At 44.0% G+C, this 25,480-nt stretch overlaps 1 protein-coding gene across 1 annotated transcript in view; it reads right to left on the bottom strand.

Annotated features, from left to right (window-relative positions):
- Positions 1 to 25,480, bottom strand: part of FBLN5 (fibulin 5) — a 133,037-nt gene that overhangs the window by 42,137 nt on the left and 65,420 nt on the right. Inside the window, exons 5-6 of the mRNA XM_060261184.1 lie at positions 13,491 to 13,613; positions 5,152 to 5,268 (exon numbers count right to left, since the gene is read on the bottom strand). Coding sequence (XP_060117167.1) covers positions 5,152 to 5,268; positions 13,491 to 13,613 — 240 coding nt within the window. The remainder of the gene's footprint in view (positions 1 to 5,151; positions 5,269 to 13,490; positions 13,614 to 25,480) is intronic.

Below are 25,480 nucleotides of genomic sequence, written 5' to 3'. Positions count from 1 at the left end.
TTCTTAAAATGTGGTGCCCAAAACTGAACACAATACTCCAGGTGAGGACTTACCAGAGCAGAGTAAAGCAATATCATCACATCACGTCATCTGGACACTATACTTCTGTTGATACAGCCCAAAATTGCATTTGCCTTTTTATCCACCGCGTCACACTGTTGACTCATGTTCAGCGTATGATCCACTAAAACCCCTAGATCCTTTTCACACATACTACTGCTAAGACAAGTCTCTCCCATCCTATAACTATGCATGGGATTTTTCCCACCGAATTGCAGAACTTTACATTTATCCCTGTTAAAATTCATTTTATTGGTTTTACCCCAGTTTTCCAGCCTTGATAAAGTTCCTCATCAAAGGCTCCTTAGAAAGCTTGAGAGTCATGGAGTAAAAGGACAGTCCCTCTTGTGGATCAAAAACTGGCTGAGTAATAGGAAGCAGAGAGTGACTATAAATGGGCAGTCTTCGCAGTGGAGGACGGTAAGCAGTGGGGTGCCGCAGGGCTCGGTACTGGGTCCCATGCTCTTTAACTTGTTCATAAATGATTTAGAGTTGGGAGTGAGCAGTGAAGTGGCCAAGTTTGCGGATGACACTAAATTGTTCAGGGTGGTGAGAACCAGAGAGGATTTTGAGGAACTCCAAAGGGATCTGTTGAGGCTGGATGAGTGAGCGTCAACGTGGCAGATGCAGTTCAATGTGGCCATGTGCAAAGTAATGCACATTGGGGCCAAGAATCCCAGCTACAAATACAAGTTGATGGGGTGTGAACTGGCAGAGACTGACCAAGAGAGAGATCTTGGGGTCGTGGTAGATAACTCACTGAAAATGTCAAGACAGTGTGCGTTTGCAATAAAAAAGGCCAACGCCATGCTGGGAATTATTAGGAAGGGAATTGAAAACAAATCAGCCAGTATCATAATGCCCCTGTATAAATCGATGGTGCGGTCTCATTTGGAGTACTGTGTGCAGTTCTGGTTGCCGCACCTCAAAAAGGATATTATAGCATTGGAGAAAGTCCAGAAAAGGGCAACTAGAATGATTAAAGGGCTGGAACACTTTCCCTATGAAGAAAGGTTGAAACGCTTGGGGCTCTTTAGCTTGGAGAAACGTCGACTGCGGGGTGACATGATAGAGGTTTACAAGATAATGCATGGGATGGAGAAAGTAGAGAAAGAAGTACTTTTCTCCCTTTCTCACAATACAAGAACTCATGGGCATTAGATGAAATTGCTGAGTAGACAGGTTAAAACGGATAAAAGGATGTACTTCTTCACCCAAAGGGTGATTAACATGTGGAATTCACTGCCACAGGAGGTGGTGGCGGCCACAAGCATAGCCACCTTCAAGAGGGGGTTAGATAAAAATATGGAGCAGAGGTCCATCAGTGGCTATTAGCCACAGTGTGTGTGTGTGTATATATATATATATATATATATATATATAATTTTTTTGGCCACTGTGTGACACAGAGTGTTGGACTGGATGGGCCATTGGCCTGATCTAACATGGCTTCTCTTATATTCTTAATCACATCCATTCTTTCTAAATGTTCCAGGACTGACTGTTTGATTTTTTCTTCTAAAATTTTCCAGGTATAGATGTCAAGCTGATGGGTTGGTAGTTACCCGGATAGTCTTTTTTCCCCTTCTTGAAGATAGGGACAACATTTGCCTGCCTCCAATCTTCCAGCACCTCTCCTGTTCTCCAAGAATTCTCAAAAATAATAGCCAGAGGCTCAGAAATTACATCCACAAGCTCTTTTAGAACCCTTAGATACAGTTCATCTGGCCATGAAAACTTCGTTTCATTTAAAGAAACTAGGACCGTTTTTGCACACAGCTTACCTCGCAGCCACAATCCTGTTCCCTCCGTAGCGTCCGGTCGGATTTCCCACCATCTGTGCCGAAGTTACAGGAAGTGCCGCAGCTTTTGCATAGCAAACGTAAAGCGCTAAAACCCAGTTTACGTTTGCTAAGCAAAAGCCGCGGCACTTCCTGTAACTCCACCGCAGATGGTGGGAAATCTGACTGGATGCTGTGGAGAGAACAGGATTGTAACTGCGAGGTAAGCTGTGTGTGAAAACAGTCTAGGTGTTTATGTACTACCCCTATGCTGATCCCAGGTTGGAATTTCATATCCTCCTTATGTGTTCTGTTTTCACCATGTTGAGCACCATTTCCCCCAAAAGAGAAGACTGAGGAAAAGTAGGAATTGAGCAGTTCCGCCCTCTCTTCATTACCTGTTACAATTTCACTTTCCTGCCCTCGCAATGGGCCTACCATGTCTTTGCTCTTTTTCTTACTCTGAACATAGGAAAAGAACCCTTTTTTGTTGTTTTTAGCATCTTTGGCCAGCCTAAGCTCATACTGAGCTTTAGCTTTCCTAACTTTTTCTCTATAAGCACTGGTGATTTGTTTATATTCATCCTTGGTTATAAGGCTCTCCTTCCAATTCCTAAAGGAGTCTTTTTTATTTCTCAAGTCTTTAGAGGCTGTTTATGGAGCCAACTCGGCTTCTTTAGGCTTCTTCCATTTTTTCTTCTCATAGGAATCGTCTGTGATTGCGCTTTCAGTATTTCGCTTTTAAGAAACTCCCCCCCTTCTGAACCCCCTTCTTCCTAAGTATTTCTGACCATGGGATTTTATCCAGCATAGTTCTTTGTTTATCCAAGTTTGCCTTTCTGAGTCCAACCTATAAGTCTGACTACGTATAGCTTTTCCCTTCCCTAAGACTGTGAATTCCAAAATCACATGGTCACTACTGCTCAGGGTGCCCACGATTTCCACTTCTTCAATCAATTCTTTCTTGTTGGTGAGAATCAAATCCAAGATAGCAGATCCCCTTGTTTCCTTCCTCACTTTCGGGGAAAGGAAGTTGTCAGCAAGACAAGTCAGGAATCTATTTGACTTTTCATTTTTAGCAGAGTTGGACTGCCAATAGATGTCCGGGTAATTGAAATCTTCCATGATCTCTGTATCCCTTCTCTTGGAGGACTTTGCAATCTGTTGTAGGAGTTTCTCATCCAAGTCATCTGCCTGGTTTGGTGGTCTATAGCAGACCCCCACAATAATATCACTGTTTTTTTCTTAGTCCTTTTATTTTTATCCAGAGACTCTCAACTGAGTTCAGATTCACATATTTCTTCACAAGTATATACCTTCTTCACATATACTGCTACGCCTTCACCCTTTCTCATTTGCCACTCTGAACCAAAAGGAAAGCTGGTATATGAATGTTTAAACAAACAAGCAAACAAACAAAATAGTACACAGGTGGTCAGGCTTGCTTGCTGCTCTCAAGAACTGCCAGAACGGGTCTTGCTGACTGCAGCTACCCTTTGGCTGACTTCACTTCCTCCTCCTCCACTACCGCTTTTGCTTCTCTCATACACTGCATTGATCAGGTTGCACCTGGAGTACTGTGTGCATTTCTGTAGGCTTCACTTCAAAAAGGATGTGGGCAGAATGGAACAGGGCAGAGGAGGGTGATGAAGAGCATCAGGGGCCTGGAGACCAAGCCCTACAAGGAAAGGCTGAGGGACTTGGGAAGGTTGTCTGGAGAAGAGAAGGTTGAAGGGGGGATGTGATTGCTCTCTGTAAATATTTGAAAGGCTGCCACTCAGAGGAGGGCAGGGAACTGTTTCTGTTGGCAGCAGAGGACTCTCAATAATGGGTTTAAATTATGAGCAGAAAGGTACCAGCTAGATATTAGGGATTTATTTTTTTATTTTTTAACTTTTGCAGGAAGAGTAGTTCAGCTGTAGAACCACTGCCTAGGGAGATGGTGAGCTCCCCCTCACTGGCAGTCTTCAAACAGCAGCTGGACAAACACTTGTCAGGGATGTTTTAGCCTGATCCTGCATTGAGCAGGGGGTTGGACTAGGTGGACTGTATGGCCCCTTTCAACAATAGGATTCTATTCTTCTCCCCTGGTCTTTAACTGCACAGGAACTGATCTACCATAGAGATGCTAGGGCACCCAGCAAATAACAAAACACAGAAGACTCCCCCCTCCCCAATGTGCTTTTGCAAAGTTCATTCATGGAGACATGCAAGTCACAACTCTGGACAGGAAGAAAAAGAAGCTGATATGCCAGTCACTTAATATCTTCTACTGAGTATTGGCACAATTGGGTAATGTCCAAAAGTTGCCCACACACACTAGGGAGCAAGAAGCTCTGCTGTGTCCACCTATCACAATATTTATCAGACAGCAATGGGCGATGTATTCCAGTACAGAAAAGATCTGATTTGACTACTGTGACATCTTTAAAAGATTCTGTGGGGTCTGTTTGGAATCTGACTTCAGCACAGTAAACAAACTGAAGTATATCCTGCAGGTGCTTCCTTGTTTATCTACCAATTTTAAAACCCCAACTGTTTTAAGCATAACAAAACCTGGCCAAAACCAGCAGGATAAAAAGAGGGGGAAAGGTTAATGCATAAAGGCACGTGACGGCAAGCTTTAACTCTTCATAATCTTGTTTATGAACAAATTACTGGGAGGCTTCTGGATTTGTTTGTTTGTTTGTCCTTGACTGTGTCGATAACTTTATGGCTTAAGTACAAAGAATTACCCAAACCTTTTAAACACCAAAACACAAACAAATACAAGTGTATGTGCATGTGCACAAACACACAGGGCTGCATTCTGTATTTATACAACAATATATTCTGTAGTTATACAACAGAAAGGGATAAATTTTGCATATGGTGCAAAATTCAGCATTCCAAGAATCCCATCAAGTTTCTAAACATTTTCAAAAATGTGCCCAAAATACCCTGGCCAACCTCAGCCACTGGTGTGCCTGAGTAGAATTCCCCACAGTCAGCGAGTGGGAGAGCACATTAGTCCCCTTGAGATTTTTAATGAGTGCGGTGCACCCATAAGTTAAAGAAATACATTAGCTCCTTAATATGCATATACTGATACAGAATCCGGCTCTTCCCTGCACCAGAATTTATTTTTTTTAAAACCCCAAACTTTTGAAGTAAGGTAAGGTAGGCAACACAGAAATCCAGCACACATTTACAGCAGCAAAAGGGGAGTCAGTATAACACACCCAATGCTATGTATGTTTCAAAGGGCCTGGATCTAAGAACAAATATGGCAGCAGCTGCCTCTCATTGTTTCTGTACACGCAGATAATACCTTGGCATGATCTTCCATCTTCATTCAGGATAAACCCTGGATTGCAGGTACAGGAATAAGAGCCAGGGACATTGGCACACAGCTGCTGACAGTAGCCATAACGACATTCATCTATGTCTGAAAGAAAATTGTGAACTGTAAGCTTGACTCATAGGTGTTTTTTTTTGGGGGGGGGGGGGAGGTGTTGTATTTATTTTTTATTAAATTCAATTAACTCCCCCCCCCCTTATATATTTTTCCTCTAGGCATAGTCTGACTCATAGATGAACCTGCCATATACAACAAAATGTATGACCATTTGTGGTGTCATCAGGATGACATCCCGCTCTACTGTTCTTTTTCAGTGGCTCTGGAATAGATTGTATATTTGGTAAACCAGTGTTTGGATGGATGAGGATAAGCAGGCAGAAATTTAACCTAGATAAAACAGAAGTACTCATGGCAGGAGATGAAGATGGTTCTTGAAAAGGCTTCTGTGCTGGATGGCATAGCAGGAGAGAAACTATCCATGCACCAGAGGTGACCAAACTCGCTTAACTAAGAGCCACATAGAATGAATATCAAATGTTTGAGAGCCACAAGACAAGGAAAGGAAGGAAGGAAGGAAGGAAGGAAGGAAGGAAGGAAGGAAGGAAGGAAGGAAGGAAGGAAGGAAGGAAGGAAGGAAGGAAGGAAGGAAGGAAGGAAGGAAGTAGATTGGGGAGGGAGGGAGAGGTAGAAAGAAAGCAACTTTATCTTTAAATGCATTCTCCAAGCTGCCAGCTGGCTTGGCTTGGAGAAGTGATTTAAAGAAACAAATGCCTCATCCAAGCCAACCAATGGGGCAGTGGGGGCTTCAAAAGCCTCATGATATGTGTGAAAGAGCCACATGTGGCTCCCAAACTGTAGTTTGGCCACCCCTGCCCTTGACACTTCCCAGACAGTGGTGGTCTTAGTGATTCTAGGGCCCAGGCAAAAATCAAGGATGGCCCCACAGGACGCCCATTACGCCCCCCCCCCCCCGCAACAGGAATGAAATGAATGACTTAACCGCTATAGTGGCAGCACTAGGACAGCAATACTTGAGATTGAGAAGCCCAGCTCACCAATTTTGGTAACCACAAGCAGACTTCATGTACTAACAAAAGACTCAAAACACAGTAAGTCCAGTAAGAGGAGGGGAATCTGACAATAATCTAAATTTATGGCATTAAACTAATCCAGAACTGCTAACTGTTTTGTACCCACTTCTAAACAAAAGACTGAAGAAGCCACAAAACTGGGAATTCCAAATAAGGCATGAGGAAATGATGCTTGCAAAACTTTCATTTAAGGCTAAAAGCATGAATAAAAAGACCATACATGCAAGGCAGAAGGGGTATGCTGCCCACCCCTGAAAGAGAAGAATCTCTCAATAGCTACCATATTAATTTTGGAGCTTGTTAATGTTTAGCAAGAGTGGGGGGAAGCTATAATACAGTGCCATCTCTTATCATGTATGCATTTATCAGAGCTTGTTTCTCCCTGAAAATAGCAAAAAAGAAAAAGAATCAGGGCCCTCCCTCATCCATATTCTATAGAATGCAAAGCAAGGAAGGAGGCAGGAGCAACTGCTGTTCCAAGATAATTTCTGTCATTCTAGCAGTAGCTTTCAAGTATTTTTTTTATTTGCATTATGAATGGGTTTCAAAATCTATTAAAAATCAGTATGGTTGGGATCACATGCAGGGCTGCCAAGCTCCTGCTGAGGCCCAACCTGCCAGCAGAGAGCAGGCCACCAGGGGGATCCCTGCCCCCAAACAGCCCTGCCGCTGTGTGATGTGGCCTGCACAATGATGTCACCTAGACGTGACATCATTACGCAGTGGACGCTCTAGGATTCACAGTATCATAGAGTTTTTACTTCAAATCCTGGAGTGTCACTCCAGGGATGGTACCATAGAGTTTTAGAGCAAATCCTAGAGCTTGGCACAACAATGTCACTTCTGGGTGGCATCATCGCACCACATGCGAGAAAAGAGTCCCCTGACTTATTTAATTGACTGAAATTGTTACATGCATGGGATATGAATGAAATAAAAGAACAATTACCCCCCCCCCAAAAAAAAACAACCCTTGAGCCTTAGGATTAAAACTTCCGACTGCACCCTGGAAGATCTGTCCACAGCATTGCAAGTTGTGGCGGGGTGGCTCAGGCTGAGTGGACTGAAATTAAATCCGACGAAGACGGAGGTCCTGTATCTGAGCCATCGTGGTTTGGGACTGGAGGGCCGTTTACCGACCTTCGATGGAGTGCAGCTCACGCTGGCGCCCAAGGTTAAAATCTTAGGGGTGCTCTTGGATTCCTCTTTAACAATGGAGGCCCAAGTAGCTGCCACTGCCAAGTCAGCTTTTTACCATCTGCGGATGGCAAGGCAGTTTGTCCCCTTTCTCGAATGCGACGACTTGGCAACAGTAATTCATGCTACAGTCACCTCGAGACTGGATTACTGTAATGCCCTCTACATGGGGCTGCCCTTGTCCCAAATCCAGCGACTCCAGCTAGTGCAGAATGCTGCAGCCAGGCTGTTAATGGGAGTTCCTCTACGGGAGCACATTCAGCCTGTGCTGAAAGCACTCCACTGGCTACCGATAATGTATCGGATTTGTTTCAAGGTGCTAGTTATTACCTTTAAAGCCTATATGGCCAGGGTCCTGTACACCTTAGGGACCACCTTTCCCTGCATATGCCCCAGCGAGCACTTCAGTCCGGGTTTCAAAACCTGTTGACAGTCCCCAGCGTCAGGGAAACGAGGCTCAAATCAACAAGAGCTAGGGCCTTTTCCGTTGCTGCCCCTAGCTGGTGGAATGAGCTGCCGGAAGAGATCAGGGCCCTGCGAGAGCTTTCACAGTTCCGCAGGGCCTACAAAACAGCACTCTTCCGCCATGCATTTTTATAATAACATCTGCAGAAGCGGAATTGGCCCATAGAAACATCACTGATGGTCTACCTCTTTATGTTATCGTGATCCTAGGAGCTCTTAGAATGGATAACCACCATTAAGATCACTGTCTGAAACCTTGATACCACTATAAGTAGATTTTTTTAGAAATTGTTTTTATGTTTTATGTTTTTATTGTTGTTTTATTTTATTTGGTCACACAATGTAACTGTGTGACCTCAAATTTGTAAGCCACCCTAGCGGGATATAAATCAAATAAATAAAAGCCATTAAGTTTAACATTGAGGTGAAAATTGTTTTCTCCTCATCACAGAAAAAAATCAATTCAGTCACCTAATAATTTTTTCTTCCTTTTTTGGACCAAATTTTTGTAATTTGTTATGGTTTTATAATTAGCAGCATTTCTGACTTCAAGACCTTCCCACAATGACTTCTGCCTTTATTTCTCTGCTCCAATGCTACCTTATGGATGATTCTTGCAGCAAATTCTTTGTTTATACTGATAGTCCCTCTCTCCCATCACCTCAATAGCTTTGGCAAGCAGCAGATGGAAAAGGCAGTATTAGAAGATATTCCTGTCAGAGAACATCCTGTAAACAAGGTCATCATGGATGAATAGGGTTTTTTGGAAAAGCAAGTATTAAGAAATGTATTTTTTTCTTTGGAGGTTTGAAATCAGCAAAACCTTCACTCTTGAGTTTAAAACTTTTTTTCCTCTCTGGGCACTAAACAGACAGGGAGTAGGGAAGTCAGTTCAATTGCATTCCACACTTAACTCAGTCCACCTTCATACAAATGCTAATAGGACTAGACCAGGGATGCTGAACTAATCTGTTATGAGGGACAGATCTGACATAAATGAGACCTTGTCGGGCTGGGTCATGTGTGTCATAAAATGTATTGCCAGGTAGGGGAGATAAAAACTTCATAAAAAACACACACACACAATCCGCTTAAACCACCTCACTGGCTTGTTGAGCCCCAGCCAACAGAAGAAAGGGAGGCTTGGCTCAGTCGCTCTGCTGTGCAACTGAGAGAGCCTGCCAAAGCTAGCTCTTTCCCTGACTTCCTCCCCCACAAGGGAGGAGCTTTGCTCGGTAGCTCCTGTGGAATTGAGAAAGCCTGGCAAAGCAAGTGATACAGAAGGAAGCAAGAGAGGGAGAAGAAGCAGATGACAGTGAGTTGCTCATGGGCCTGATAGGAGACCTCTGGGGGCCTGATTCGGTCCCCAGGTTGCACGTTTGACACCCCTAGTCTGGACATCCCTGGTCTAGACATCACTGTTCTAGCAGGGAACAGAAACTTCTGGAGACTTCAGGAAAAGATTTTTTTGTGTGTATGACCCAGCCTGACCTGGTCAGTGGGTGGAGAAACAGGTATGACATGATAAAAACTCCTTGAAGCAAGGAGGAGCTCTTTTTCTCTTGGGTGTGGAGTCCATCAGAGGTCACAAAACTATTAACAGGTCTGAAGAAGCCAACCATTGACTATATGAAGACTTAAAGAGCTGGCGAAAGCTGCAAGATAATCTAAAATCTGTAGTAATCTGTAACTCCTGAAGCAAAATTTTAACATCTGATAGGGCATGTATAAAGAAAGGGAAAGAGGAACTGTGTTTTACCCATTTCATTTGAATCCCTTGCTCAATCAGGTGCTATGCTAAAAGTATGCTTGTGAACATTTTCTTTTTTATATATACTTTATAACTTTTGATGCTGGCAGTGGTTCTTTGTACCACATAGACTTCCATCATCTTGGACACATTATTTTAAAAGGATCTCCAAGGGAAGGCAGTCAGTTGGCACGTGCCTGTTCTTCCAGGGGTGCACAAGGCAGTAAAAGGTCCTTGTGGTAACCAGGCACTGGGAGACACAGAGGCAAGGCCTCAGAACTTGGAAGAGAAGCTTTAAGTCCTGGCCCTCCCAGTGGGCAATTCCTACAAAGGTCAGCTGATGCTGGCAGGTTACCAAAGAGAGAGTTAAGTAGCTTGCCGAGTCCGTGTTGGAAAATACCTGGAGACTCCGGGGTGGATCTGGGGTTTGTGGAGGAGAGGGGCCTCAGCATGGCACAATGCTGTAGAGTCCACTCTTCAAAGCAGCCATTTTCTCCTGGGGAGCTGGTCTCGGGCAGCTGGAGATCACTTGTAAAAATGGGAGATCTCCAGGCCCCACCAGGAGGCTGGCAACCCTAGAGTTAAGGCTCTCCAGGTGCTGAGAAAAAACCTTTGAGGGCAGGATGGAATAGGGCCTGCAGGCAAGAGCAAGCCTGTTCTGACACAGCAAGTATAACCTTTTGCTTCCACACTGGAATAACCTGCAGTATTTGGATGAAATGTAAAGTCAGGTCTTCACATCTAGTGGAGTCCCAGGTCTAAGAATTAGGATCTCCACTGAATAGCTACACAGTCACAAGGTAGGGATGTGATTTTCAGCACAGAAATACTTTCTCCTTTCCCACTGGCTATTTATTCTTTGGCAGTACCCTCCCTCAAGCCACTCTTCCTGCAAGTAGGATTCTGGACATATTCTTGTCACATGAAGTGTGCATAAGGAACTTGGTTAAGGGTAATATTTAATCCTTCCTTTTGATGGAAGTTGTCTCTGCACCCTGTTGCTTTACAAGAGACCCAGATTCACAAACAGGTAAATTCAGTCAAAATGTTTAGAATGCAGCTGGAAACATACTTCTCAGATGAATGACACATTTCCAATATCTTGGGTTTAGCATATGCTAACTGCTGTTACTACTACTTCTATTCCTACTTCTATTCCTTAGCACTGTACAAGAATATAATAGAGGGGTCCCAGCCACAACAACATGCAAGGAGGAGGATTGGTTAGGGTACAGAAGAGGAAGAAGAAGAAATTGGATTTATGTCCCGCCCTATATTCTGAATCTCAGTCTCAGAGTGGTCATAATCTCCTTTTCCTCCCCCACCCATAGCAGACATCCTGTGAGGAAGGTGAAGCAGAGAGAGCTCTCACAGAAACTGCCCTTTCAAAGACAACTCCTGTGAGAGCTATGGCTGACCCAAGGCCATTCCAGCAGCTGCAAGTGGAGGAGTGGGGAATCAAACCCAGTTCAAGATGGTCACATGTGTCTTTAACAAACTCTATACTAGATTGAAATATGAGGCGTTTCCAGTCCCTGCACGCTATACTGAAAAAAGAAGCACATACTTGATTTCTGTCAATGCAGCTGTTAATGGCACTGGAGCCCTGCTGGAGGAAAAAACTGGCAAACCTGAGTCTGAGTTGGCCAAAATGTGATGTGTTCAGGGATATCCAATCTGTTCTTCAACTTAAACTGGAATTAAATTAATGGCATCAAAGCTATTATTTGATGAAGAATTGTGGATGACTGCTGCTGTACTGCTCTCATTTAGGGGGGAGGGTAACAAACTAGTCAAAATGATCTACTACTAGACTTGCTTCTGTTGATGAATGAGTAGTCATTCGGGGGGCGGTATTGCACTAAATGAGAGCTTTTTAATAAAAAAGTTAGCAGAATTTAAGAGCAAACAGGAAACTTTGGAAAGCTATGCCCAGCAGTATTTCTATGCAACTGGACGGAAAGCAGAAAAAGTCAAGAGGAAAGGTAGATAAAGCTAACATATAGCTAGGTGGGAGGGTGAACAGCTGGTCCTACTATTGAAGAAGCAGGTAAGATCTAATACTGACACACTTTGGATAAGTTGCTTATACAAAAGCTATAGAAGCTGTAGAAGCAAAGACTTTATACTGTAGTATTGGGGCTTCTATCTTGACTATGTCTATTATTGTGGGAGGGGTTACGGATGCCACTGAGAGAAATTGACTAATTGCGTGTACACTATTTTTGAGCATTGGTTCCAGTCAGATATTATGAAGTAATTGGATCAGATGAAGGTCGACACCGAAACACGTGGTTCTACCTAGGAAACGTGTTATCATCAATACTTCATTATATGATCACCGAGTCCTTATTCATTGCAGAGCGACATTGGTATTTTGAAATTTCATTGCATAGCATCTTCGCTGCTCTCACGGAGAGGTCTGCGCATCGACAAGGACACTCCTTTCATTGGAATTTCCATCTTGGTGGATTCTCATACAGACTTGTGCTTTCCGCATCATTTTAATCAGTTTTTGCTATGTTTTTGTAAGTGTCTATAAGTCTGTATGAAATTATGCTTAGTGCTCTAAACGCACAATATATTTTGAGGTTTGACCATTAAGTAAATTAATTATTTGCATTAAACTTGTGCAATTTACTGAATTTTCATAGGTTTGAGTGTTATTGACCAATTAATATTATATACACTGAAGACAGGTATCTCCAGGATCTCAACCTTACTGTGTTCTTCCCATTTGGCTTGCAAGTCTCCAGCTATAGCAGGAGACCTCCCAACATCCCACTCCTTTGCTCCTCAGTGCCTGACACACTGGTGGGAGGGAATGGGGGGAGGGAATGGAGTGTGTGCCAGCACTGAACCAGCTCCCTATTGTCATTTCTAATTTTAAAAAAATCAAAAGTGACAATGTGGATGCTCTAGAATTTACAAATACAATAAAATCATAAAGTTTCTGCAAATTCAAGAACAACTAATAAAGCCACTTCCAGTTTTTAACAGAAGTGACATTGGCATGTTAGTGTGATGCTGGCATGCTAGGCCTCACCCCCAATTTCTCCCAGTTCCAGCTGTGAAGACAGAAAACTAACAGGAAGTAAGATCAGAAATACGGACAGAGAATTAATGTCTGTCATGGTGGTCAGCTTTGTGTCTAGAGTACCAGCCTGGTCATTGCAGTTTGCACCTGCTGTTGCCCAGTTCAAGAACTAAATCATTCCATTTATTGAATCATCCTAAAGTCATTGTCGTATGCGTGATTAAATTACCTGACTGGTACAAAGTACGGAATCACTTGCCATTTGTCTCTGTCTATGCCTGCACATTTAGATGCATGCATCCATTAAATAACCAGCATAGAATATATTGTATGCCTCTAGCACCTGTGCAGTCAGCAGTATATATTCAAGAAATGACAGCAAGAACTGACTGCAAGATTAGTTAGGTTCATGAGCAGACACTGAGACACTAAGTAATAAGTATCTCAAAAATCACAAACTGATTTTTTTTTTCATTTTGCCATACAAGGTTCTAAATATTTTGGCAGAAGCTGTAGCAGATGAAAGGGGTAGCGGAAGAAAGAAAATTTAATCATGTGAGAAAACAGCATAATCGTGATAACAAGCACATTACAATTCATTTGAATGCACCTAAAACAACTCACGAAGTACTTGGCTCAATGCAAATTGTACACTTTGAGCAGTACCATCCCTATTACCCATCGACTAAAGACTGGTGGCCCTCCTACAGTCCACCATGTAGAAATCATACTTTTTTTTTTAAACGCACCAACCCAATGTATAACCTACCTATACATTGTCCTTCCAAAAGCCAGTAGCCTTCAGTGCAGGAGCAAGTATATCCTCCTTCAGTGTTGATGCAGATTTGGGTGGGGTTGCACTGATGTGACTCGGTTGCACATTCATCAATATCTGTAACACAGAGATGTGCCACGATAGCACCATGTGAGTATCCGGACACAAATTAGTATTATTTTCATTTACAGAGCCCCAGTCATACGATCAAGCACATAAAACATATATCTGTGTCAAAAGCAATGCCAGAATACATTTGGAGCTGCTCTGACCACAGCCTCTGAGGCACTGAACAAAATTCACTGTTGTACATCTTGAGCCAAAGTACTAAGTGCGTGAAACTCCTTGGCGGTTCAGAAGACACATCCACCCAACAGATGCTCTGAATCTTATAGAACTGATTCACCGACCGAGGGTGTTTCTAGTTTCTTTGGTATCGTGTTACATCTGCTGGTTGCTTTCCTGGTATATAACATTTCTGCACTCACACCAGCTGGGAATTTGTAACCAAATATAATAAAAATGTCTTTTCCAATCAGGCATGTTATAAGGCTGACACTAGAGATGCAGTCCTTGACGTGTCTGCAGCATAATTACACTATGTAGGTCCCCAGAGTTCAATGGGACTGACCCTGTAGTAAGCACGCTTAAGATTTACGCGATCGTATGCACAGTTTCTTGGGAGTAACCCCTTTAGAAAAGCTGCCTCTTACAAACACTGCTTGGTTATAGTCCAGTATATGTGTACTTGGGAAGAAGTCCCATTGAACTCTGTGAGTAATAAACATTGGATCCAACAGTTACTAGGAAGTAAGTCCCACTGAACCCATCTCAACTCAATTTTTGGCTGTATGTGACTTTCAGCGTTTCTGTCAAAAAGGAGTCCAATAAATACACTCATCAAACAAATAAAGTTGGAATCATGTTGTAAATCCAACTCAGCATTGTTTCAAGACTGTATACAATGTTCTTACATAACTAAGTAGATACCTAGAGAACACATCTAAAGCTACCGTACTTTTCTGTACTGCAGTCTGAAACGGAACTATAGTCTTCTAAGCCCATTGACTCCAGTAGACTTAGAAAAGTTAGAAATGTTAATTGTTTAGGATTGCACTATGTTTATAACTCTTTCCAGATTGCACACACAATTTGTACACACAAAGACTCTGTTCACATGTAGTCAATCAACATAGAGATCTAGCAGAAATGGACAGCAGAGGTGATTCCCCCTCACACTGATTAAAGATCCTATGAGAAGAATGAAAGTAGATTAGGCAATCTCTTTCGAAATAGTCCAGTTCTGTAGCTGTGGTTCATGCATGAGCAAAACACTTGAAAGGTGCTCCATGATCTACATCAGAGCATAAGACCCTTGAGATAGATTTCTTGTCTGACTCAGAAAACAAACAAAACCAGGAATTGATCTGACTAAGATCCTGTTGGATTTGTATAATGAATGCAAAAGTTACACTATGTCAGACTCTCTTCCTCTGCATTCTTCATAGCAGGGCTCCTCAACCTTTTTGAACCTATAGGCAGATTTGGAATTCTGTCACAGTATGGTGGACACCACAACACAATGACTGTGACAGGAAGCAGACCTGGCCACAAAAAATATTGCCACAGCTTAATTTGGAATCCTAGACTTAAGAGTTGGAAAGGGCCATACAGGCCATCTTGTCCAACCCCCTGCTTAATGCAGGGTCAGCCTAGTATTTGCCAACAAGTGTTTGTCCAGCCACTGCTTAAAGAGTTCAGTAACACAATGCAGATCCTTGTGTTGCAGTGACAATTGCTGCAAAAGCAACATTTTAAAAAATCTGCACAGCCAGTCAAATCTCCAATAGTCAGTCAGAAGCCTTGCTGGACAAAAGCCCTACCTGATCCCATCCGCTTCCTTAAAACACTGTTGTGTACCAGAAAAGTTGTCAGTGGAAGGGTTGCCAGGTCCCCTTGCTGTCACCGCAGGGGGATTTGGGGGGCAATCCAGGGGTGGGCAGGACATTGTATGCAATATCCCCAACATCATCATATCTGTGATATGCACAACGCTCTGGTTTTGGGGGCAAAACTCTATGGGTATTTTTGCCTTCAAAACCAAAGAGTTTGCCCAAAAACCAGAGTGTCGACATGGAACCTGGAAATGACATCATTGTGTTGAGGACACCTGCACTGATATCCCTGTTTGGGGATGAGGTTTCCCCTGCTGGGACCTGGGATCTAGCAGCCCTAGTCAGTGGGTGTCATGGCAGCTACAGGCATCACATTCCCGCTGAGTTCAAGACTTTGACTGTGAGCTAGAGTTCTTTAGGTGTACACATGCTGGATGGTTTTTGTACAGATACTATTGAAGTTTTTGTGGACTGTGGGGAAGCCAGTATTTGCAGAAGGAAGAGAATCAGTTTGGTCTGTCACTCAAAATACTTTCTTGGAAAATCAATCAGAGGAATTCAACAAAATGGATTTGTTCTTTTAGGGATCCTCAAGTTTGCTCTGTAAAATCTCATATGCATGAACAATATTCTATAGAAACATCCTGCAGTTATTAGTGTCAGTATTAAAGGCAAAGAACAGGAAACCCCAAAATAAGCAGCACTTCCTGGGCCCATCTCCAGTCTCATCTTGTTTGCATAGTTGTACAATGAGGCAACTACATCATTGTCATGTCCAGGGGTAATTTTGTAGAAAAATAGATGATGGAGCTCATCCAGGGATTGTTATGCAGCTGCACATACTATTCAATGGACAAGGAAGTGGAACTCTCAGAAGGAGGAGGTGGAACTCTCAAAAAGGTTCAGGAGCTGCACTCCTGTGAGCTCCCACTGAATCTGAGGCCTGGTCATGTCACATCAGAGGAAGTGATAAAAATGAAGCTTAACATCTAATTATGGGAGTGGAGTGGGGTGGAGAAGCAGACCCTGCCATTCAAATTGCCATAAAACACAGCACAGTATTTTAGCCTTACTGCCTACATAGACCTAAAGTACGTATAAGCAGAGCTCCAAGGACATTCTTTGGCACCTTTTGATCCAGTGGAAAATCACAAGAGCAAATGGACTGAAGGATGATATGCAAATATCACTTCACATTTCAATTGTGCAGTATATTACATAAATATAGGAATAAATTGCTGAGTTTTGTGCAGACCGTTGATTTGCTGCCTAGTCCTTTTGCTGCTGTTTGTGCATGTCATGAAATACGGAACAGGAATAATACTTCTTTACTGTTTTTTTTTAATGAGAAAAGGCTATGGCACTTGTGTGCCATGCCTCTGTGACCCAGATGCAAACCACGCTGGCATGTTATCATTTCAAGCACAGAAACTGGAAACCTGATTCTAGGGCTTACCTACATGTGCCCTGTTTGTGTATCTGGCATTACTTTTAAATCAGGCCTTATGCAAAAACAATGTGCCCTAGAGCCATTCTGTAAGAAAACTCAGAAAAGAATCCCAAATTTCCTGACAGCACATGAGAAGACAGAGCATGGGCTAAGGGAGCAGACTGCATCACTTCTTTGCAGAAATTACAGACAGAAACAATTGATCTGGATGAACTGATGCATCTGGGCTTCAGTAATGGAAATTTCATATATTCTTTCAACAATGGCTGTACAGTTAGTCTTATTGCTTGGGGATTTTTCCTTTGAAAATGCAACCAAAATCGCCTCTATATACGTTGAATTCATTGTGAGTGAAAATTCATGCTGTTTTATCAAGTGCTGGCCTTTCATTTGTATGAAAATTGTGCCGTTTTATTTTAATGTTACTTCATTTATACTTTGCTTTTGTCCCCAGTGGGGACCCCAAAGCAGCATATAGGTCCTCTATTTTATCTTCACAACAACCCTGTGAAGTAAATTAGGCTGACAGTGTGACTGGTCCAAGGTCACTCAGCAAACTTTCATGGCAACCTGAGGATTCAAATTTCCATCTCCTACATTGGTATCTCAAGAAGTGAGTGAGCTGTGAATCACAAAAGCTCATATCCTGCTACAAATTTTGTTAGTTTTTAAGGTGCTACTGGACTCTTGCTCTTTTCTACTGCTAGACCAAGTCCAACACTCTAACCACTACACTACAATGTTCTTCCCCTTAATACATTTTCTTTAGGCTAAAGGGTGTATTTTTTAGCATTTGCTTTATGTCAGAAATTTTTCTAACTCATGTCATATTTTTTTTGTTTAAAATTAGGCATAATTCCAAAATAAGCACTTTGCCCTCCAAGTGTTATCAATAGAAGTGTTTCAACACTGCACCTAAATTTGTTTTGTTGTAATCAATGAGACTTCAAAGTGCTTAAGTTGGGTTGGATGGTGTCCAGATTTTTTTTTAAACACTGAAAGCTCAGTTTTGGGACACTTTAGTCCCATTTGGACTGAAACAGGTGTTGAGAGAGCTGGTCTTGAATGGGTTCCAATCTAACTAACTTTCCTTGGAAAAATAACACTGACTCAACACAGCAGTAGTTTGAATTTGGCTTTAATCTGTTCTTTAGGAATGTTGAATTGTTAAGCACTCTTTCTTATCAAATCCAATTATCTTGGGAGAAAGGAGGGAAGGAGAAAGCATGTGATTTCATGGCAGAAAAATCTACTACAGCAGAACTTATTTTGTCAGTGTCCAAAAAAAGAATGGCAAAAATGAAATTCACATCAAACACCAGATTCCAAATGCTGTTGGATGTAATCACCATTCTGCAGAGTCCAGACATCCAGCCTTTGCTTATGATTGACCCTGTTTAAGAAATGACATTCAAAGCAGGGATTTGTTTTACTAGCCCTGACAAATATTTCCCCTTCTCTCCCAGTTAGAAAACGGGAAATCACCAAGTCACACTTAATGCAAGTTGTCTTCAGCCTTCAGCCCTGGAAAAATGTCCTCTCTCTTTAACTGAGGTAAATAATATAAATAACATAAAGCCTCTGGAGTTTTTTTTGGGGGGGGGGCAAGGAGGGGTAAATGTCCTGTCTCTTTAATAGAGGCTTAATGTGTGGAAATGGGCAGTTTAAGATTTCTCACCATGCCATGAAAATCTTTAGCTGCCCTTTTTCACACATTAAACCTCTATTAAAGAGACAGGACATTTGCCTAATAAATACATAACAAATAATAAAGCATCTAAAGTCACTGATACCATGATAGAATAGCTTGCATAAATTCCTTCCAAAGGACTGGGTTCCAACATACTATCAATAAAACAAAACCACATTTTTATTACGCCTAAGCAAAATCACAAAAAACAACGTGATAGTTCTCCAGAAATCTCTGTCAGGTTAGGGTTTGTTTGTTTGTTTTTAAAGGTCTCTAACTAGTGGAAGGTATAAATCTGACAGGATCCACTTAGGGAAAGGACCAGAAGAACAACGAAGTCATACTGATGAAAAACAGGCAGAAAGCCAGTAGCAGCAGCATTCCATATAGGCTGACTCGCCCTCACCTCTTCCTACAGGTATTTAGCCTGGATAGGGTCAGAAGCAGGAGTCCTTCAATGCGAGCTGAAGGGGGGGCAGATGATTCCCCTCTGTCCCCAGTGATTCCACTCTCTTCCCATTTGTGCCTCAAAGGCTAGTGGGAGAAAAACAGGGAGAAATGGGGAGTGTGTACCATCATTGCACTGGTGTGCAATGTCACTTCTGGCAAAAACAGAAAGTGATGTGATAGTTATGGGGGACACTTTGTGGGGGATAAAGTTATGGGGGAATGACAAGGTCTAGAGGCCATAGGAGGAAGGTGGCAGGTCTAACATGTCTGGGAAATTATAAATGTTTATATACAAATGCTAGAAGTGTCCAAGGTAATATTTAGTGTCAGAGGATAACATAGACATTGTGGGCATTTCAGAAACTTGGTAGGATGAGGAAAATCAATGGGATACAGTGATTCCTGGATATAAATTGTATCAGAAGGACAGGGAGGGAAGGGTTGGAGATGGGGTGGCTCTGTATGTCAGAGAGGGTAAACAGACCAGTAAAACTGAGAATCTAAGAGAAATAGATTCACTTAGAGAGACACTATGGGTGGAAATAGTGTGCCCAAAAGAATTTTGACTCTGGGAATTTGTTATCACCCACCAGATCAAAGGTTAGAAGATGATTTAAAAATAGCAAAAGATTTAAGGAAAGCAGCTAGACAAAATCAGAACAGGTGACTGATTGGGTCAATATGTGTTCAAGTCAGGAGAAAGTGATTGCGTTTCTAGATACTCTCAGTGATTGTGACATGAAGTAGATGGTCACAGAACCTACCAGGAAGAGGTGATCCTGGACTTGGTCCTAAGTAATGCCCAAGATCTGTGATAGCACCGGTTGGGAACAGTGACCATAATGCTATTAAGTTTGGCATTTATGTAAATAGGGAGTTGTCCAAAAAGACCAGCACGACCACTTTTAACCTTAGAAGGGGTAACTTCTCTCAAATGAGGAGGCTTGTGAAGAAGAAACTGAAAGGAAAGGTTTGGAGATTACTGAAAACTGCAGTCCTAGAAGCTCAGATAAAATGTATACCACAGGTTAAGAAAGGTACAAAATATTTAAAAGATCTGCATGGTTAACGAAAACTGTAATTGAAGCAGTAAAAGGTAGGATTTCTTTAAGTGGTGGAAGGCTAGTCCAAGTGAGGTAAATAAAAGGGAGCACAGGCAGTGGCAAATAAAATATAAGTTGACCGTAATAAAGCTGAACTGAATAGAATTTTAATCATTCTAACAACCATTTAAAACCAGCAAATAAAACCTGGAAGAATAAAAGGCCAGCACTGTAGAACATTTTGCAGTCTAAATTATTCTCATAGAAATCCTCAGGCTAGAAGCAGATTGTAAATATATTGATAACAAAACGGAGAGCCTAGTTTTGAGTGGAGGGTGAAGGGTTAAACGTCTTGACCCTTTCATGCATGGCCCTTAGGCAAACTGAGGCTGTATTTGGATTTTATGGACCAAGAGATTTTACTTTCTGTAAACTCAAGAATGGATCTGAAAGCTGAGAAAAACAGGTTGCTTACCTGTAACTTATGATCTTCGAGTGGTCATCTGTGCAGTCACACACATGGGTTTTCCCGCTGGAACGAACCCGACCTCGGAGAATTCAAAGCTAGCCTTAGGCGTTATTTTTGGCGCGCACTTCCTCCCGCCCTGGGGAGCAGGCATCCACTGCGCATGCCTGGAGCGGGGGGAAGGCGCTCCACCCACCAGTTTCTTTCCAGCCGCTGTTAAGTGCAAGATAGTCTGAGAAATGTAGAATCGCATAAACAGCAGCGGGGACGGATGGGTGGGCGTGTGTGACTGCACAGATGACCACTCGAAGATCATAAGTTACAGGTAAGCAACCTGTTTATCTTCTTCGTGGTCTCTGTGCAGTCCCACACATGGGTGACTGATAAGCTAACCTGCACGGAGGTGGGTGCTGTTTCTGAAAGAGAAATTTCAGAAGTTAGGTTATACATAACAGATGAGTAAAAGGTACTCCCACTCACCATTGGAGAGCATGGCATCTCAGTTGAAAATGGAGCGGAGTACGGCTTGCCCGAAGGAAGAATCTCGCCGTGCATGAATGTCCATAGCATAATGCGTGGCGAAGGTGGACGATGAAGACCACACTGCTGCTGCACAGATGTCTTCAACGGGTATGCCCCTCGCAAAGGCGGAGGATGTGGCTAGTGCCCTAGTAGAGTGACCCCTTAGAGGTTCTGGAGCTGGTTGTTTAGCTAACTTGTAACAAAGTGATATAGCTTCAACCAGCCACTTAGACAGTCTCTGTATAGAGAGTTTCTGTCCCTTCTTGTGGGTTCCGTAGGAAACGAACAATGCAGTATCTTTACGGAATGCAGCAGTCCTGTCCAAATAGAAGGCAAGGGCTCGACGCACGTCGAGGTTATGGAGAGATTTCTGTCCCGAGTCCGAGGGGTGTTGAAAAAAGGATGGTAAAGTGGTTACACTTTGGAGGTGGAAGGGTGACACCACTTTAGGTAAGAAGTTTGGGTCCGGCCTCAGAACCACTCTGTCGTGATGAAAGACAGTGTAGGGCGGATCAGATCGAAAAGCGCAAATGTCACTGGCCCTTTTAGCTGAGGTGAGTGCAACTAGCAGGGCTGTTTTCCACGATAAGAGGTGCATGGGGATAGACCCCATTGGTTCGAAGGGGGGCTTCATCAATTGACTGAGCACGACAGATAAACTCCATGTAGGGCAGAATTGCCTCGTCGGCGGTTTAAGGTGGAGAATTCCCTTCAAGAAGGATTTCGTAACAGGATGTGCGAATACTGTGCGGCCCTCTATGCTCTGGTGGAAGGCGGAAATGGCGGCCAGATGCACCTTAAGTGAGGAGTAAGTGAGGCCAGATTCCGAAAGAGAGACGGTGTAAGTAAGGATCTGCGAGATGGAGGAGGACGCAGGGTGGAAATTATTGCGCATGGCATATTGAGTAAAGCGTTTCCATTTGGCAGTGTAGGATTTCCTAGTAGAAGGCTTCCTGGCGTTCAGAAGGATGTGTCTGACATCGTCAGGAAAACCTAAAAACTGATCCTCCAAGCTGTCAATTTGAGGACTGAAGGATTGTGGTGTAGGACCCTGCCCTTCTGTTGTGACAGAAGATCCTGTACCGGCGGGAAGCAGTGATAAGTCCTGTTGGATAGGAGGAGTAGAGTGGTAAACCACGCCTGGCGCGGCCACCAAGGAGTGATTAAGACACAGTTCGTGTGGTCCAGCTGCAATTTCTGAATTGTCCTTGTTATGAGCGGGATCGGTGGAAAAAGGAAATGAAGTGGGCCATTCCACATTTGTAGGAACGCATCCCCTGGTGACAGGGAGGATGGGGGTCCTCTCATGTAGAAAATTTCGCATTGAGCGTTGTCCGGGGACGCAAAGACATCTATGGTTGGGACACCAAACATAGTGAAGACAGGGAGGAGATACTTCCTGTTGATAGACCATTCGTGATCGTTCACTGTCATCCTGCTCAAAGTATCTGCTTGCGTATTCTGCACTCCTGGTAGGTGCACTGCAGTCAGATGGATTTTGTGAGCGATGCTCCAATGCCACAAGCGTAGTGCCATCTTGCAGAGACGGGAGGACGCGGTCCCTCCTTGCCGATTGATATAAAACACAGTCGCCACATTGTCCGATGCTATTTGTATGTGGCGACCGTGCAGAGATGGCAGGAAGGATTTCAGTGACCTGTGAACAGCAAGGAGCTCGAGACAATTGATATGCAGGAGCTTTTCGTTCGCCGTCCACTGACCTTGGGCCATCAGAGAATCGAGGTGAGCTCCCCACCCCCACCTCGACGCATCTGTGGTGACAACAGTTGAAGGTGATTGTTTCAGGAATGGCATTCCTTGTAGAAGATTGTGCTGGCCTGTCCACCACTGTAGGGATGGCAGAATGTGGTTGGGAACTGAAAGTAGCGTCCGTTGTGATTGGCGCTGTGGGTGAAAGGTTTTGACGAACCACAGTTGAAGAGGTCGCATGTGGAGCCGAGCATACGAGAGAACAGCGGTTGTTGCTGCCATCAGACCCAACATGCGCTGAAACACGAGAGCTGTTTGCGTCGGATGGGAGATTATACTGTTGGCCAGGGTTTGGATAGTCGTGACCCTGTCCATGGGTAAGTATGCCATATGGTCTGTGGTGGATAGATATGCCCCGATGAATTGTATTGTCTGCGAGGGGGAGAGTTGAGACTTTTGGTGGTTGACCTGCAACCCTAGGGTAGTGAGGAGATGCAGTGTTATTTGAACGTGGTCCTTGAGCTGCTCTTCCGAGGCTCCCACCATCAACCAATCGTCTATATAGGGGTAAAGGGCTATGCCCCGCTGACGGAGGAACGCTGCTACCACTGCCATACATTTTGTGAAGACCCTTGGTGCGGTTGATAGGCCGAAGGGGAGTGCCCTGAATTGGTAGTGGGCATCCCCTATGGCGAACCTCAGGAATCTTCTGTGGCAGCTGCTGATGGTGATATGGAAGTACGCGTCCTGCAGGTCTATCAGGGCCATCCACGCGTCCTTGGGAATGAGTGGCAGTGTGGACTGTAGGGTAATCATACGGAATTTTGTGGGGCGTATGTATTTGTTTAGTCTGCGTAAGTCCAGGATTGGGCGCTGGCCCCCGTCTCTCTTCGGTACCAGAAAGTACCGGGAGTAAAACCCCGTGCGATGGTATTGGGGGGGGATTGGCTCTATGGCCTGTTTGGCCAGAAGGATGTTGATTTCGTCTTTTAGAGCCTGTGAGGGGGGCGTTACGAGGAAATGCGAGTTCTTTGGTTGTGAGGTGAACTCTATGAAGTAACCGTTCTTTACAATTTGCAGAACCCAAGAGTCCGTTGTTATGGACTGCCAGGTCGATAGGAAGGGGAGGAGTCTGGGAGTGGAGGAGGTGAAGTCAAAGAGACTGCTTGTTTGGAGGAGTGGTCTTTTTGGGAGCTTGCGGTCTTTGGCGTTGTTGGAAGGGTTGCTTCGCAGGGGGTGCCCTTCTTCTCCAGTAATCAGATTGCTTAGGAGATCTGGTGCGCTTGTAAAAGGGGGTCCTCCAAGGTCTCTGCCTGTTACCCTGAGGTTGCTGTTGGGTTACCCCCAGTCGTTTCGCTCTCTTCCTACTGTCATCCACGGTGGTAAGGATGTCGTCCGTGGTGGCATTAAACAGGCCCTGCCCATCAAATGGGAGATCTTCTATTTTATACTTAATGTCCTGTTGTAAGGAGGACGAGCGAAGCCAGGCGTGTCTCCTGAGAGCTATTGCAGTTGCCATTGATCTGGATGTGCATCCGACTGAGTGGCGAACAGTGTTAATCTGTTGCTTGCTAAGACGATTGAGCTCTCTTAGCAGTTTGGTGGCTTGTCGTTGTGATGTTTCAGGTAACGATGGTACCAGAGCGGTGAGCTGTGTAGCAATGTTGTGTGCATATGCCGCAAAATGAGCCATATAATTATTGATTTTTACTGATGCTGTGGAGATCGAATAAAGTTTTCTCCCCAGTGTATCTAGTTTACGCCCCTCTTTCTCCGGTGGTACAGGGTGGCGTGTTTGCTTAGTTTTTGACGACGAATGCACAATCATAGAGTTAGGCGCTGGATGGTTAAACAAAAATTTTGACTCCGGGGCGTGAATTTTGTACAGTGACTCGACACGTTTGGATGTTGGTGGTATAGAGGCTGGCTTATCCCAGGCCTCTTTGAGGGCCTCTAAGTGGACTGGAAGCATGGGCAATGATGAAGTAGCAGGTAGGTCTGCATTGATCAAATCGTGGACGACATCGGTAACCTTGGGAAGGTCGGTGGTTAACTTAATGTTCAAAGTTGTGGCCATGTCGGTTATGAGGTCCAAATAGGACTTGGCCCCTTCTGAGGGAGAGAGATCTGCAGGCTTGACTATGTCAGAGGCTGGGGAGGCCGGCTGAGATAAGGACTGTGAAGAGTCTGAAGCCTCAAGGTCTGACTCGTCTTCGTCCCGTGGATCCTCGGGATCCGGTGGTAAGGGCGGTTTAGTTAGCTTAGATGTTGATGGTGTAGGAGAGACTGGAACTCGATGGCGAGGCGATACCGCATGTTCGGAGCGAGATGACAGGTGTCGTTGGTACCGTGCTGGACTTTGTTGTTGTTGGTACCGTGCTGGACTCTGCTGTTGTTGGTACCGTGCTGGACTTTGCTGCTGTTGGTACCGTGCTTGACTTTGCTGTTGTTGGTACTGTGTTGGGCTGTGCTGTTGTTGGTACCGTGCTGAATCCTGTGGTTGGTACCGGCCCAATTCCTTCTGCTGCTGGTACCGTGCCGGGTCTTGTTGTTGGTACCTAGACGAGTCGTGTCGTTGATACCGGCCGTGGTACCCTTCTCGATGTCCCACATCCTGGTGCCGTGAGTCACGGTGTCTACGGGTGCGGTAGGATTCTATAGAAGGGGATCTTGACGGTGTATAGCGCGGATAGGAGCAGCGGGATGGAGAGCGTGATCTGCTATAGTACCGACTCCCCTCGTCTCTACTGAGGGATCG

The sequence above is a fragment of the Heteronotia binoei genome, chromosome 21, assembly GCF_032191835.1.
Source record: "Heteronotia binoei isolate CCM8104 ecotype False Entrance Well chromosome 21, APGP_CSIRO_Hbin_v1, whole genome shotgun sequence".
NCBI lineage: Eukaryota > Metazoa > Chordata > Lepidosauria > Squamata > Gekkonidae > Heteronotia > Heteronotia binoei.
The sequence above is the reverse complement of the archived record's forward strand: the minus strand, read 5'-3'. Positions and strand labels throughout refer to the sequence as shown.